Source organism: Lemur catta, chromosome 23 (genome assembly GCF_020740605.2).
Source record: "Lemur catta isolate mLemCat1 chromosome 23, mLemCat1.pri, whole genome shotgun sequence".
NCBI lineage: Eukaryota > Metazoa > Chordata > Mammalia > Primates > Lemuridae > Lemur > Lemur catta.
Window position 1 is genome coordinate 6,851,492 of NC_059150.1, and position 17,119 is coordinate 6,868,610.

Here is a 17,119-nt window from a genome sequence, read left to right on the forward strand (position 1 = left end):
TTGTCACTAGCAATGAATCAGGGCATCAGAGTAGGTGACATTTTCCAGAGGAGCTGTTGGTCTTCTCATTCTGCATCTTTAGTTTGTAGTACAAGTTAATTCTAGATTTTGGACCTTGGGAATTCTGTTTCTTAAACATCTCAGGCAAAGCCTAGGAGGTAAAATTACTACTTTGGCATTTGATGTGGCAGCTTGTTCATTTGGGAGCCTTTTGTCTTTGACTTGCTATTGAGTTACTTGAAAGAGCTAAGGCGGCCTGCCAGAGCAATCGTGAGGATTAAAGTTCATTGAGCTATCCCCCTCCATACCCTCCCGCCTCATCGGCTTTATGGGGCTGCTTTCTGTGCCTTCACTTGGAAGCTGGAAAGTTAATGGATGACTGGGCATCCTTTGGAAACTCATGGAGCCATTTTTCTCCTTCTCGTTCCCAGTAGCTGGTTTCTCTTTGTTTCCAATGCTGCATGCATTGTTTTTAGGTAGTGTGGAGTTAATGTGAGGGGAGGAGAGGTTCTTTATTTGATAGCTTTGGAAGAATGTGCTGCACAGGGCAGACAGTTTTGAAGATGGCTACATTTAAAGTTCAATAGAGAGAACTGTAGTAGAAAGGAAAGCCAGAGGGGCCAGGGCTCCAGTCACAACTGCCCCCACTTCCTCCTGCCAAGATTACTGTCTTACTATTGAACCCAGGAATCTCTCTTATGGGTCCAGTTTACTCACTACTGTAAAGGGAAGAGTAGTTTGGAATCACGCTTTAGGATCACGGACTCTGAAGTACGTATTACTGCTAATGATCAGTGTTAGTGTGTGCAGGGATTTTCCACTCATGGAATCCTCCTACTCATTTAGACCTCTCTGCCATGTGTTGCTTATTAAGGCTTGCTCCACCTCTTAATTTAGAAGGCCCAGGAATCCATCCAGCAGATCTCTTCCACTGTGATCTTCCTTCAACTCTGTCTATTTATTGTTTTCATCATGACACAAACTTTTACCAGCTCTATTTCTGGGCGCTTGAAATCCAAACTGCTCTGTTGGGTTTTGGAGTCGCTCTTCCTCCCCTTGCACCTTTATCTTTGACCATGCCCCAGTGTCACCCTTTGTTCAAGTAATCCTCCCCACTACCTCACAAAGTGGCCACACTCAACACTGTCATCTCTGGGCCTACATTTTCTCTTCCTCTGGAATATTCTTTCCTCACCCTTCATTTACTGATATTCTAACACATCCTCAGAATAGTATTCTAGAAGTTCAGACTTCCATTTCCTCCCATTCTCTCTCCCTGTCTTTCTCCTCTCCTACCTTCCGTCCACAAATATGCAGGCCTACTGGGTCCCAAAAGTACGTTAGTAAACTGAACAAACAAATTTCTTCTTCTCAAGGAGTTTAATCTTCCTCAAGAAGTCTTACTTTAGTAATGTTGGCCCCCTTTGATCTTCCTGAGCCCTCAAAATTTTTACTTGTAGTATTTATTCTTAATTTCATGTCCTTACAGTATATAATAACATCAAAACTTACATACTATATAATTCTATATCTTGTATAATTATATAATATATAAATAATTATATAAATTTTAAGAATGTTTTGTGTATTTTGATTGTGTCTTCACAACTACATTGTAAGTTCTTTGAGAACAGGGACCTTCATACTTTTGAAGACTTCAGAATCCCTCACCTTATCCGTTAGGACTCCTTGGTTTGCAAGTGATCAAAAACCCATTGCAAAATGTTTTAAGCAAAAGTGAATGAGTTGGCTTATGTCCAACTCAAAATTAAAAAGTCCAGGGGTAGGGCTGTCTTCTGGCCGTGACTTGATTAAGGTGCTCGTGCTTCCCTTTCCCCATCTCTCAGTTTGCCAACTCCATTCTCAATCAGGCTTTCCACTCACAGTGGCAGGACGGCAGCAGCAGTCTCAGATTTTCATTGTTGCTGGATCTTGTAGCTCCCAGCCAAGGCCCGGGAGTGACATCCACCATCTTTGGAGAGGGCAGGGGTAGAATCAGTTCTACTAAAAGCATGTGGACTAAAAGTGGGGAAGACAGGGATGTAAGGGATGAAAAACAGTGATTCCAGGGGCTTAATAGCTATTTGTTGGTTGGTTGTTTGGAGTTGCTCATGTCTGTGGACAGTTCTCTAGAGTTTATTCAATAGAGTAAAGTAATGAGGAAAAACACTATCATTCACACTCTTTGAGGAAGAGCAGTTCAAATCCAGGATAAGCAGACACACCCAAGAAAGCTTCCTCTGGGAAATACTGCCACCTTGCTCATGCTTGGCCACAGCTGAGATACTGGCTACACCTGTCCTAGGATTTAGAAAGATGCTTTTGATTTCCTTTTGAGAAAGATGCTGAAGGGTCATAATAAGGATGCAACTGGAAGAAAAACCAGCCCTAATAGATTACTGATCGTTTAACAAAATCAGGGCCCTACCACACTGCCAATCATGTAGACCGTACATTATAACACTCGCCAATCCAGGTGACACAGTCCTCTGAAAACCGTCCTCACTTCAGAAAACACCCAGGGAATTCACCAGTCAATACAGTACAGGGGGCATTTTCTAGTTTACTGAAAGTAGCTTAATGGGCTTTTCTTGGGAAGCTGACTACTGATAGGTAAGTAATAATGTCAGTGACTGAAAGATATGGCATAACAAGCAAATTGAGGATGGTGCTATGCCTCCCTTCTCTCTGCTCTGTGTGCATACCTCATTTACCTATTTACTTATATTATTATCTCACCTTGTTTGTTATAGTTTTTCTTTTTCTTGTTTCTTTCCCTCTACACTGCCAACTTGGAGAAAGGACTTTTGTCTTGTATCCCCAGGGAATCTGGAAGGTACTTAAATAAATCTTTGTAATAAAAGTAACAAAACATTGGCTGGGGGTACCCAGTGCCTTCGGCTTCCGTCCTAGATCTGCAACTAAATAACTGGGCGATCATGGTCAATCCCCTTTGCTTCTCTCGGCTCTGGCTCTCACATCTGTTCAGCAAAGATTTTTAAGAGTCCTCCCTTTACTAAGTTTGTAGAAAGGCAAACCATCAGGGTAAAGAGCGAGACTTGGCAGGGCATTCCAGCATTTTGTTTCCTGGGGAACAGTTTTGAGAGGGGCTGATTACTGCTGTGATAAGAAGTCTTGGTAAGAGATATGGAGGGCAGAGCCTAATGAAAGCCTCAATTGTATTCTTACATAACACTTGCTGGAAAGGTACTAGGAATTAATATTCCTGAGATGGCTGAGGTGACATCATGTGTTTGTGAAAGGGCTAAAAGCAGGTGAGGCAGATTTGGTGGAAAAAGACTGGCAGTCAGGCCAGGTTCCCAATGGGGAACACGGGCTGATCTCATGCTCTGTGCGCGGGCATGAGAGTCACTGCTCCTGCCCCTTGGGTGCCGGCACATCAAGGAGAAGGGAAGGACGTGCCTGTGTGACTCCCCCGAAAGATTATGTCTTTTCCCAAGCCTGCCCTTCCACCTCATTTTCTCCTTAGAAATGTAGGATTCAAGATTTAGAGAGAAATTCCTCAAGAAGGAGATGAGTGGGGGAAAGAGAGGGGCTGGTATCTCTAGACTGAAAGCTGTAGGCTGAACTCAATCCACCTCACCCCCTGTACTGTGCTGACTGGTGAATTCCCCGGGTGTCCTTTGAAGTGAGGACGGTTTTCAGAGGGCTGTGTCACCCGGATTGGCAAGTGTTATAATGTACGGTCTACATGATTGGCAGTGTGGTAGGGCCCTGATTTTGTTAAACGATCAGTAATCTATCAGGGCTGGTTTTTCTTCCAGTCACATCCTTGTTATGACCCTTCAGCATCTTTCTCAAAAGGAAATCAAAAGCATCTTTCTAAATCCTAGGACAGGTGTAGCCAGTATCTCAGCTGTGGCCAAGCATGAGCAAGGCGGCAGTATTTCCCAGGGGAAGCTTTCTTGGGTGTGTCTGCTGATCCTGGATTTGAACTCACACATAAAAACATTCCTTGCCAGGTTTTGATCTGACACCCTTCGGAAATGATGGGATGGTGCTCTGCCAGTGGAGTTTAAAGTCATATCCAACGCGGCTGTCCAAAGGGGCAGCTTCCAAGATTTGCTTTGGGAATATTCAATGCAGAACTGATTTAACCCATACAAATGGAGAAATGGAACCCAAGAATTTATTCCTCCTTTTGGTTCCTGTTTGTTGGGCCATTTTCCACTTAGCTGGCAGATAGTGCTCAACAAAATATGCCATTTGGTGGAGCTAAATCTTTTTAATCTATTTTTTTAGTGAGATTTAATTCACATGTCATAAATTCATTCTTTTAAAATGTACAATTCAATGTTTTCTTTAGTATGTTCACAAGGTTGTATAACCATCACCCACTATCTTAATTTCAAGACAGTGGGGTTAAATTTCATCTTGAATCTTTGAATGAAATATGAGAGGTCAACTCTGATTTTCAGGAAACTTGTTTAAAAACCTGCCAAGCATATTGACTGACACCTGTAAATCCCAGCACTTGGGGCGGCTAGGCTTTTTAAAGAGGATCACTTGAGGCCAGGAATTCTAGACCAGCCTGGTCAACATAGCAAGCCCTGTCTCTACAAAAAGTAAGAAAATAAGCTGGACATGGTGGTGCCCACCTGTAGTCCCAGCTACTCTGGAGGCTGAGGCAGGAGGATCCCTTGAGCCCAGGAGTTTGAGGTTACAGTGAGCCATGATTACACCATTGCACTCCAGCCTGGGTGACAGAGCAAGATCCTGTCTCTAAAAAATAAAAATTAAAATACATAAATAAATAAATAAATAAGTAAAACTTTTGTTCCCTCTTGTAAGGGAAACTTCAGGTTTTATTCATGCGCCATTTTTTAAAAACATGATAGAAAAAAGAGTCAGAGGACACGGAATCTTTCTTAGGTTTGTTACTTGATTTCTTTTCTTTCTGCTATTGATGATTTTTAAATCTCAGGTCTCCAGGTTGTGGCTTATTACCATGGGTTTGTTATAATAAAGAATATTAAAAGCAGAAACAATAAGACTTTCTATGGTCTCTTCTCCTTCCCTTCTTTGTCAAGCTATGCTTTATTAGGGCAGGGCTTAGGCCTATCTTGTTCCCCTTTATCACTCTCACCTAGCATAGGGCCTACCATATAGGAGAGGCTCAGGAAGATTTGCTAAATAAATGGGGCTCTATTGGGGGCCCAGGGGAAGCTGGTTTTGGTGTGTATCAGTCTAGGTGATTCATGGTGACCTTAGTACTTTGGCTTTGTGGATGACCAGGGAATTCTTTCATACCCCTGGGATATAACTGCCTCTAGAATGTGAGAGCTTGACTTCTTCCCATGTAGTACTAAGGAAGGAATCTACTAGGACCCCGTTATCCCCATAGTTCTCAGGAACCGTCATCTGACTGTAAACTGGATTTGTAAAGCCTTCTTGAGTTGGTGCTGTGAAGCATGCTGTGAGTGGTGTGAGTCTGTGAGTGTTCACACATGTGCACATGCATGCTCACCTAAGCTCACAGAGGAACTGTGAGGAATTTCTCCATGTTTTTATAAATTGTCCCTTTCTTCTTGCCCTTTGGTTTCTTGGTAGGCGAGAGTGCAGAGGGGCCTCCAGCTTGGGCACATGGCCCAGGCACGCTGGCATTCAGTGGCCTATTGTTTCCTGACCCTTATGTGCATGGACAGAGGACTGGGGCTGGCATAGCTGCCTTCTTGGGGACCATTGTTTGTCTCTGTTGTAGCAGCAGCAGCAGCAAAGCCTGAAGCAGCACATTCTGCCCTGGACAGAGCAGCTGTTTTGTCTTGGAGCTGTGGGCCTAGGGTTGGGAGTGGTTAGAGTGTCCCTTAAATGTCTGTGTGGATGCTCTGAGGATGGTAGCAAGGGAGGCTTCTTCGAGGCGGGTAGTAGGGGAGGGGAGATGCTCAGTGGTGTCATGTCACAAGTAAGCCACAGTGGCAGGTGGTATCTATTAGCAGAGCCTCTTCTTATCCTGGATCAGGGGTGGAGATATCAGTTTCTTACTTTCTCTGTCCCCTGGGCTTACTGGCAGACCTCAGGTTGTGCTCACAGGACAAGAAAAGCATTTCCTCCACAGCTGCCCTATGGAGTAGATCTAGGAAGTAGGGAAGGGATCCAGTCCGGTTGTGGACAAGCTAAGACATGGGCTAGCTAATGATCTGGTGGGCTAGTCCAAACTTGTCTCTGGGGGCCTTAATAACTCCTCTGCTGGAAGATGGAGAAAGCCATGTTCCAGCAGGGAGCCATAGTCACTGTGATTTTCCCAGAAATACCATCAGAGACTCCATCCTAGTGTTCTATTTTTTTGTTTGTTTTTGTTTCTCTGCCCTACCATCAATCTCTTTGACAAGTTGGACAAACCTTAATTTAGCTCCAACCCTACTTGCACCTAATTGCCAACCCTTTGGTGAATCAATGAGTCTCACTTCAGTTTTCTCATCTGTGCAATCAGGATAATTGGGGCTACCTTATAGACTAGTTATGAGAATTAAATGAGATGATATATATAAAGGTCCAGAAAACGTGTTCAGTAAACACATGCTCCTTTCTCTTCAAGGGTCCTGGAGCGGGTGGCTGAGGGTGGGATGCAGTTTATGCTGTACTGCCCACTCACTGAGGCATCTGAGAAAGTCAGGGTGGAAATGCATCCTGGCTGGATGTGCCTGGGGCTTCTTAGATTAAATCACATATCTCAGAGGCTCCCTATGAAGTCCTTGTTTTTCGGACAGGACAACTCTAGAGTGGCCTAGAACTTCATGGTTATCATGGGACTTTGCCTAGGCCTCTCTTTTTCTGGTGGGGTGGGTGGGTCATGCAATCGTAGTATTCCTTTCTGCTCCCCTGGTTAGTGATGTTACTGAGACAAATTCTTAAATGAATTACAGGCAACTCAGAGGGGCCTGACAGCCCTACTGCCCATCCATATCTCCTGTACATCTGTTGCTGATTGGGTACCCAGAAAGCTTTTCATCTTCAGAGGCCCTGATTCTTATTTAATGGTCAAGTTGTAAGTAGTATCAATGAGCATGTTGAGTGCCCTCTCTACCCACAGTCTGCCCACGCAGTGGCTACTACTGCCAGCTTTTCAATAGTGCATAGAAGGGAACAGATTCCTGCCTCCAGGAATAGTCTCGAGAAGCGCTGTTGCCTTTAAGAGATCCAGAAATCCCTGGCAAGGCCCACATGCTTGACATGACCTCTGCAGATCTTTACCCCCAACACCCTTGTAATCAGACTCCATAAAACCCAGAACAAGAGAGCTTTGATGAGTGATGAGGTAGGCGGCTTTTCTACACAGCCTTCTGTCTGCTTCAAACAATCCTTCTGTGCTCAGTTTCAGTTCAGGTGAGGTTGCAGCAGGGCTGGTTGGCACTGGCGGTTGGCAAGGGGAGGTGTGAAGGAGAGGAGGGTGAGAACTGCACTCACAGATCACCTAAGATCACCCACAAAGGACCAGATACTTGTGCTACATGCTGGTATCTGTAAAAACAGAAACAAAAAATGTAGATGGGGATAGATTATGGACTCCCAATTACTCCAAAGCAAAGCTAAATGCACCATTTACCCATCTTCATTGCTTTTTGAGAGGAATGGCTGCGAACCTCTCAGCATCACAGACTCAGTCTTGGATTTGCCTCTGATTTAGCTACAGTTCGGATGAAAACTCTAAATCCCGTCAGCCCCTGTAACCATGCATTACATAGCATAGATAGAAAGCATTGTTAACAACTGTACTATTTGGGAATGAATTTGGAGTATGCATAAGGAAAGGCATAATATAGGTACACTTTTTCCCTGGAATTGGAGTCACTGTCACATCCACTGTCACAGTGCACTATTGAATGCACTTTAGCTAAGCAGGCTTGCAGGGGAAGGGGATGAAAGAAATGGCTCCATTCTGACTCAGATGGGGAGTGGGACATAACTTGAGCAGAATACATGCTGTAGGCCTTCTCTGAGCTGAAAAGTCTAGCTTTGGCAGATTGCTTCCTGTGAGTGCCAGGTCTCTTGTCAGTAACAAATGCAGTGTTGCATTTGAGGCAGATCTGGTTGCATCTGGAGCTACCATTGCTGCAGTTCCAGGGAGACGGTGTTTGCTAGCCCTGTACGCGGACTCTGGCCAGCCAGAAATCTGCAAGTTCAAACTTAACCAGAAATATTTCTATCTGTGACACTGTAGAAGCTCTTTGGCATCCGTGAGAATGAAGCAACAGAGATATGAGTGATATTTGTTAGTGAAAAAATCTCTTTCCAAGTCAACTTCTTGAAGATTGATTTACATTCTGTGATACTGCAAACTGTGAAATTTGATTGACAGCGAATGGTTTGCTTGCCTAGAAGTCCTGGTTCTTGTCTTGTTCGATTCCTCTCTTTTGACCTTGGACAGATCCCTTTCTACCTCCATTAAAATATGCTGACCCTCACCCTACATCATGAAGATGCTAGAAAACATTTTGAAATGATGGGAGAAAATATAAAATGTAGGAGTCAGTCGTTCTGGGTTTGAATCCCAACTCCACCACTTAAAAGCGTGACTTCTTCAAGACTCAGTTTTCTCATCTTTAAAATGGGGATAAAGTAGCACCTGCCTCATAGAGTGGTTGGGAGATAATTCCTTTGGGCCCTCTGCCAGAAGAGAACCCAAATTCTGGTACTGTGCCAGAAACACAGTAAATTGCTCAATAAATGGTAACTCTGAATATTATTATGTCTAATTAGCAGCATCTCCTAAATGATTCAGCAGATTCTTTGTTCACAATATTCTTCAATGGCAAAAAGAGTTGGTGGAGTTTTGGAGGTGCCTCACATCAAATGGCCAGTTTAGATTTTAGGATTTTTTATTAAGGGCTTTGAATTCCCCAGGCCACAGGGAGCAAGTAAAGGGAAGGTGGGTGAATGTTGATGTGTATGGTGTTTATTTAGGGCTGTCTGACTGTTTTCCTTTGTTTTTGTTGCAGAGATCCGTGCTCAGCTAACAGAGCAAATGAAATGCCTGGACCAGCAGTGTGAGCTCCGTGTGCAGCTATTGCAGGACCTCCAGGACTTCTTCCGAAAGAAGGCTGAGATTGAGATGGACTACTCCCGCAACCTGGAGAAGCTGGCCGAGCGCTTCCTGGCCAAGACACGCAGCACTAAGGACCAGCAATTCAAGTAGGGACTCTGTGGCTGTTTCTCTTAGAGATACTGCGAGTGGGGTTTGGGGTGGAGGGAGGCAGGGTGTGCCACTTAGATCCAGTTGGATTCATGAGCTATTGATGTCAAATTGGTTGACAGCCCTCAAGGACTTCTCCTTTTCCAGATCAGTCTCATGTGCATTTCAGTATCCTGGAGATGATATTGATGAACCACACATAATAACAGCAAACACTTTTATAGCTCTTTGTATTGCCAGGTATGGTTCTAAGAGCTTTTCGTATATGTTAGCTTGCTTAATTGCCACAACTCCATATGTTGGTTATTGTTACTAACCTCAATTTACAGATGAGAAAACTGAGGCATTAAGAGGTTAAGGAACTTAACCCAGGGTCACACACACACACACACACACACACTCTCTTCCCTAGTAAATAGAGCTGGGATTCAAACCCAAACAGTTTGCCTCTGGGATCTGTACTTTTAACCATTTCACCAAACTGTCTTTAGCCAGAAGAAATGAATGATATCATAGTGATATATCTAAATCCCTGCCTTGGCCGTTGCTAAGGTTATTCCTTCTACATTTACAATATTTATGCAACTGGCCCTTTATTGTGTTCCCATTGCTATTGCCTTAGTTTAGATCATCATCTTTTGCCTAAATGATTACAATACTTAGTCTATTATCTATAGCAGAGATTTTCAACCCCGGCTACACATTAGAATTCCGTGGAGAACTTTTTAAAAATACAGAAATCTGGGCCCCACTCCAGACCAATTAAATGATAATCTCTGGGAGTGGAGCCTGGGTAATAGGATGGTGTAAAAGCTTCCCAGGTGATTCTAATGAACAGCCAGCACTGAGGACCACAGTTTGAAGCTTCTCCGTGCTTCATTCTACCTGTTCCACTATGATCAGATTTAGTCTTCCTGGAACACACTGGGGATCAGGCAGTTTCTTTCTGCAAAACTTTCAGTGGCTACCCATTGTCCATGTTCTTGATACTCAAGTTGTGGTCTCCCATTGTCAGCATCATCTGGAATGTTAGAAACGCAGAATCTCAGGCCCCATCCCAGACCTAATATAATAAGATCCTCAAGTGATTTGTGTTCACGCTGAAGTTTGAAAAGTTCTGCTGTGTTGGCAAAGATGCATTCTTCTCGGCTTGATCTTCAAGCCCCCCTGCATCCGGCCTTGACCAGCTTTCCAAGCATATTTCCTATTTCTGTTCCACTAAACCTTAGCCAAACAGAACATTCAGTCCAGTGGGCTGTTGGCATCTTGTTATTTGAGCTTATGTGCCCATTCTTTATATCTCTGCATGTCTAAGACATACCCATGTCTTATGACCCATCTCAGATTCCAAGAAACTTTCCTGATTCTCCCAGAAAAAAAATGTTCTCCATCTTCTGAATTCGTATAGCATTTTATTTGTTCTTCTCTTGGGGCATTCAGCACTGTCTATTATCTTCCCTTAGTGGACTGTACAAGTTTGTCTGATTCATCTTCCCACAGTGCCTAGCATAATATGTGGTATATATTAATAGTAGATGCTCACTGAATATTGTGGAATGAGTAAATGAATGAATGAATTTAAGTATTAATATTATGTTTTCCCTATTTTCTATTTTTGCTTATTAATCTGGTAATATAGGACACAAATTATCCTGTACGAGCCAGCTCTGAGCAATAAATATGGAGGGTAAGATTGAGGAGACCCTGACACTCTCAGAATAAGCCCAAATGAGAATTTCCTCCAGATGTTTTCTCCTCAGAGTCTCTTATCTTCCCCAAGTCCTATTCTCTTTATGATAAGAGAATCAACTGATAATAAAATGTTATTTTAGTATGTGATAAATGAAGGCTTAGGGGAGAAATCATTTACTTTAGAAAATGATTCAAAATTAGGCTTATTCTGTTGGCAAGCTCCTCCTAAGTTTAAAATAGCATGTAATTTTTAGTACTATATCATATTCTCAGCTTAAGGATGTATTTATTACAAATCAAGGTTCATATAGGTTAATCTCTAAATCATCTGTATTGCTCTGATTAAGATCACATACAAGGAACAGGCTTTTTTCCCCAAGGCTGGAAGAATAAATTTCCTTTCTGATAAAGCTAGTACCTAGCATCATTTTTTCTTAAATAGCCAGTGAGTATTTATTGAGAAGTAGCTCTGTGCTCAGTATTATACAAGGTATTGGAAGATATAAGAAAAGTTCATTGTGTGTTTCCATAGAGGGTCATATCTGGTTGGAGAGAAAAGATTTTGATTATAAGAAGCAATTAGAGGAAAAAGCAATAATGATCTCATTAAGAGATTGTTGGTATTATGTAGAATATAGATCTGACAAGAGGTCAGAGAAGAATTGTCAGTGATAGATAAAGGATCTGGAATAGTCAAGAAAGTTTTCATGAAACAAGTGGAATTTAGGTTAGATCTTATTTTATTTTTTTAATTTTTTGAGACAGAATCTCACTCTGTCACCCAGGCTAGAGTGCCGTGGTGTCAGCCTAGCTCACAGCAACCTCAAACTCCTGGGCTCAAGTGATCCTCCTGCCTCAGCCTCCTGAGTAGCTGGGACTATAGGCATGCGCCACCATGCCCAGCTAATTTTTTCTATTTTTAGTGGAGACGGGGTCTCACTCTTGCTCAGTCTGATCTCAAACTCTTGATCTCAAGTGATCCTCCTGCCTCAGCCTCCCAGAGTGCTAGGATTACAGGCGTGAGCCACCACGCCCAGCCTAGGTTAGATTTTAAAGGTAGATTTCTGTAGGAGAGGAGAACAGCATGTGCAGGTGAGAGGAGGCAGGAATGTTTGGGGATGAGGGGATGGAGGGGATAATATGGGATCCAGCTTCATTAAAGGGAAGGTTCTTAACTAACATCCATTTCATTCATCCAACTAAGATTCATTGCACATTCCTTGAACTCCTTCACTGTGCCTTGAGATATAACAGGGGACAAGCACTGCCTCTTCCACATATCACTTACAGTAGAACAGGGAAATAGGCATCAAACAAATCACACGATTAGATATATAACTTAAAGTTGGGGTAAGTTTTGTGGAAGGAATGTACAAGGTGGTACAGGAACCTGGAGAAATGGAACTTCTCCACTCCTTTGGCCGTCACTTTGTGGCTGGTTTACTCCAATAGCTCCTATCTAATCTTACCCTGAGTAACAATCTACTTATTCAATAAACCCTTTTTAAATACTGACTGGGTACTGTGCTCTGTACTGATTCCTATGGGGACTAATACAAGATTCAGAAATCCTGGTTAACAGGGAAAAGAGACATGTAAACAATATAATGTGAAAAGGGCTATAGTAGAGATATGAGAACACAGATATTTCCAAAAGCAGTGGAAAATAAGGTTACATAAGGAGAGTGAACCCCAAATGATGGCTCTTTGCAGCAAGCAGAGAGTTAGTGTTTGATGTGATAGCGTGGGAGTGAGCCCTCTGGGTTCTTGTGTGGGGAGAGAGACATGAGGAAAAATATGGTAGAAGAGTGAATTTTTATGCCAGAGAAGGCTAGGATGGAGGGTTTGGGTATAATCCATACACAATGTGATAGCAATAAAAGAATGGAGAGGAAGGAGTATACTGAAGAGATGTTCAAGAGACTAGACAGGACTGATTGGGTAAAAACTGTAATGGTGACCCAGTGCCTCTAACCTGGCAACCTAAAAGAATTGTGGCATCCATAATAGAAATGGGGATGTTGAGGGAAGACCTGTTGTGAATGGCGATCTTACTTTGCATATGTTGGGTTTGGGGCAGTGTGAGGCCTTCAGGTATCTGGGTAGAGATGTTGTACTGCTGAGGTAAGAGGTTGTGACTGAGGATAGCCAGCAGAATCTTCAGTATAAGGTGATTGTGGAAGGTTAGAAAGTGTATGAACTTAGGGACGAGAAAGAAAATAAAAGAGCTAAATCCAGGACCTGAGGCTTGGGGGACACCCAATGTTAGGCAGTAGTGAAATTTACTGCTATGAGAAGTAAAAGTTACCTGGGTGAGGGGGGAGGTTTTTTGTTTTTATTTTTTTTGGTAGGGTAGAAGGTAAAGTAGGATAGTGTTATCTGATGGAACTAGAAATGTTTCAAGTAGAAGGTCTGTAAAAGTTAATCTCTATGATTTCTTACTGAAATGCTTTCATATATAAGGCATTGCTGTTAATGTGGAAGAAGGAGAAACATACTAGGGATCAGTCAGCAGCATCTGCCACATGGTGCCTGTGTGGTGTATGGAAGGGCAGGTGTATGGAAGACCATGGCTGCCCATCCATACAGAGTGCCACAGGTACACCAAGAAGAGAGATTTTTTTTCTTTTTTGGTTGGGAAACTGGGGAGGGCTTTGTGGAAGTAAAGTTCAATGGATGGAAAATGGAAAAATAAAAATGCCAATCTAGTGTTTGTCCTATAAGCGTAATACAATTGAGACAATGCAGAAGTTATAGAAAGAAGATGAAAAGGTAGGGAAAGAAGCATTTTTTGCAGAGAGAGCAGTGTTAATAAAGGCTAAGAGAGCTGAGAAAAACAAGACTGGTGGGTTAACTTGTCTGTTTTGCTGAAGAACAAGAATTATAAATGTGATCATGAAATAAACCTGGAAAAGGTGGTAGGGGCCAGAAGATTACAAAGGTTTATGAATGCCAGGCAACAGGATTTGGGCTTTATTCTGTAAGCGTAGGGGAACTATTGATAGTTTTGCGCAAGGAACATAATTATGGCCATGCTTTGTTTGGAAAGGTAACTATGGCAACGATGCATATGATCAATTGGAGTGGAGAGGCTGGAAGGAGGAGGACCTATTAAGAAAGCATGGCAGTCCAGTGGTGAGGTTAATGTGGGCCAAAACTGAAGTCGTGCCCTTGGAAATAGACAAAATGGGGTCAAATGTGAGGGCAAGCATCAACTGAAGTCAGAGAATCTGGGACAGAGAAAGGGCTCTTGGTTTCCTGGGTCTCTGGAGTGACAATCGTACTGTATTTTCATTCAGCTGGTGAATTGTAGCCTCGATTTTGCTGACTCTAGGACTGGTCCCAGAATAGTTCATTCTCTGCCCAGAGCATCTCAGCGGGTACTCATCACTCCCCCGGAGCTGTAGCAGCTGTTGGCCCAGCAATGCCATGAATTTGTCTCCCTGTGCTGCCAGGAGAGCAGCTGCCAGCGGCAACTCTGGACAGACGCATCTCAGGGAAGTGGAAACTATTCAACTCGGGATGGGGCAGGTTGGCTGGGGCTGAAGTTGGTCCACATGGATTCATCCCACCCTTTTCCAGGCCACTTTCTCACCCTGGCTAGATTTCAGCCTCTCCTACTGCGTTAGGTTGGGTATTTTGTTACAGTTCTAAGTGACTGCATTTAGGAACAAATGTTGCTGAAGTGCTTTCTTCATCTTCTCTTGGACGACTTCTTCCCCTGGAAGCTGTCACCCTGTCACCCTTTGGCTTTGCTGCCTATTCTGCTTTGCTCCTGCTCACCTTTTGTCCTCTCCCACACTGTGCTCAGTGAAGACATCCTCATTAGAGCTCACATAGCTCAGACTCTGTTGCAAAGTCTGACCCCGTGGTTCCATCTCTCTCCTTTCCCCCTCCCCTAGAGAAAAAACGAGAGATGCTGCAGATAGAACTAGGGCGATTGTTTGATTCTACCTTAGTCTGCTTTGTTTCAGACAGGTAACATGGCTTCCCTCATCCCTGTGAATTGCGGGAGGACCCTGTTAATGTCTGAAATTCTGTTGGCCTGGTTTGATTAAGAGCAGTTATAAAGTATTATGTGAGGGTGGGAAGCCTTCCTAGGGAAGATGTTCTTGCATTTTCTTTGGCTCCTTGAAGAGCATAAATGTATTCCTATTTGTTGGTGAGCCTTTGATTGTCTCTTTTAAGTGGAATCTGTGTTAATATTGCCCAGCAGGACTCTAATTGATAATGCATTGGCTGTTTTTGTTGTTGTTTTTTTTTTTTTTCCTTACACAGACTTGCTGTAAATTACCTTTCAGTCGTAGCTCACTTGGTTTTGATCTCCTACTTTTAATAGCTCATTTCTTTCTTTTATTTTGAGGCAGCTTTTTTTTTCTGTTGAGTTTTTAGAGGAGTACTTCTACATTGCTATCCCGCTGTGATCCTTACAGAGACCTAATGCTATTTTATAACCCACTGACAATGTCTTTTCTTTCTTCCAGCTTTTCCTTCTCCTCAGCAAATATTTGTTGAACATTTTAAAGGTATTATTCTACACTCTTAGAGGAGAGAAATCCAAATAAGCAAAAGTAGTAATTCTTTCCCACATGAATGTATAATCTAGTCAGAGAAATTAAATCTGAATACAAGAACACAAATTCTCAGTGTAAGACTATTTGTGGTTAAGTACCAAGTGCGTGCTACATGAGAGATGATGCCCAGTTGGTGTGGTCAGGAAACTTCAGTGAGGAAATGGTATTTGAACCAGGCTTTGAAGAAACTGGATCTTGGTAGATGGAGAGAGAGGGAGGGGAGAATGTTCTAGGCAAGAGGGGCACATCTGGAAGAAAGTACAAAACACTTTTGAGGTACAGTGAGTAGACTGGTTTGGCTGGGGGAGCAAGTGTATATAAGGGAGTTGGACAAAGGTGGGTAGGATCGTGTTATGGAAGGCCTTGACCCTTGACTAAGAGATTTGACTCTATGCAGTAGACACTGGAAACCACTGAAGATTTAAATAGCTTAGTGTCCAAGCTTAGGTATGCACTCTGCTTAAGGAAGATTAACCTGGTGGTAGTTTGCTAAATGACAAGAAACTTGAGATGGGGAAACCAGTTGCTGCAGTAGATTATAAGGATCTAAATTAGAGTGGGATGGTAGGAATGAAAAGAATAGGCATTTATCCTTCCATCCATTTAGCAAATATGTATCGTGCTCTTACCACGTGCCAGACACATGCCAGGCAAGACAGATACCACCCTCTGTACTCCTAGAGCTTACAGCACCTGGCGCAGGGAGAATCTACAGACTGATGGGGTTCAGGTTTCAGGAGAGCTTGGAAGCCACAAAAGAAAGAGGTCTGTGAAGTTTCTTTTGGACTTGGGTGACAAGTAAATTAATGGTACCTTTAACAGAAATACAGAAGTTAGGAGAAGAAATTGTTTTGAAGGGCTAGAATATGAGGAATTTGGTTTTGGGATGTTAAGCTTAAGGTATTAGAAGGATACCAAAGCTGAAATTTCTAATCCTCCACAGAAAATGAATGGCTGCATGTAAGGCTGAAGAGAGAGAGGTCTTGGCTGTTGGTGGGGATGTGGGTATGTTCATAGAGGGGATGGTTGAGGCTGTGGAAATATTTGTGATTTCCAGCAATAAGGGGTTAGAAGGAAAACGGGAAACTTCCTTTGTATTGTCTGTGGTACTCAGATTACAAAAGGTTGAAAGGGATTTCAAAGCTATATTTATTTGTGCATCAATCAGTACACATTTTTGGGGACCTAATTATGTACCAGGCATTGAGGTAGGTACTGGGTATAGAGAAGAACATGACAATATCTTATTCTCACTAACGTTAAATTTGCAATATATCAGAAAAGTACACATGGAAAGTAAATCTGCATATTTGGCTGGTTATGAGTTGTGTTACTACTGGAAGAGCGAGGAAGACGGGCCTACATATCTCAAGGATTTGATAGACATTCAACCTACAGTACTCCTTTCAGTGGGAGGTTAGGTACACAATTAATTAAAGAGCAGTTCTTACAGTGTGTATGTTCTTGGCCTTAGGCCCAGCATTTGAATGTGTACAGTCTCTGTAGTTATATCAACCTGCACCAAACCATGGATTCCTCCTCTGAAGTTGAGTTCAGAGTCGTTCACCAGTCTCACAGGATAGCATTGGGTTGAAAAGTACAGAGTCAGTTGACCATGGAGAATGTTATAGCCATGGTTGCAAATCAGCAAAGGGTGGAGGACCAGAAAGTTCCTCTTTGAGTATGGGGTGACCTTGAGGAG

The 17,119-nt window shown here is 42.8% G+C and overlaps 1 protein-coding gene across 8 annotated transcripts in view; it reads left to right on the plus strand.

Moving 5' to 3' along the window:
* Positions 1-17,119, plus strand: part of SRGAP2 (SLIT-ROBO Rho GTPase activating protein 2) — a 218,242-nt gene that overhangs the window by 80,194 nt on the left and 120,929 nt on the right. For all 8 annotated transcript variants that reach the window (XM_045536572.1, XM_045536574.1, XM_045536573.1 and 5 more), the window contains exon 3: positions 8,958-9,150. In XM_045536572.1, coding sequence (XP_045392528.1) covers positions 8,958-9,150 — 193 coding nt within the window. The remainder of the gene's footprint in view (positions 1-8,957; positions 9,151-17,119) is intronic.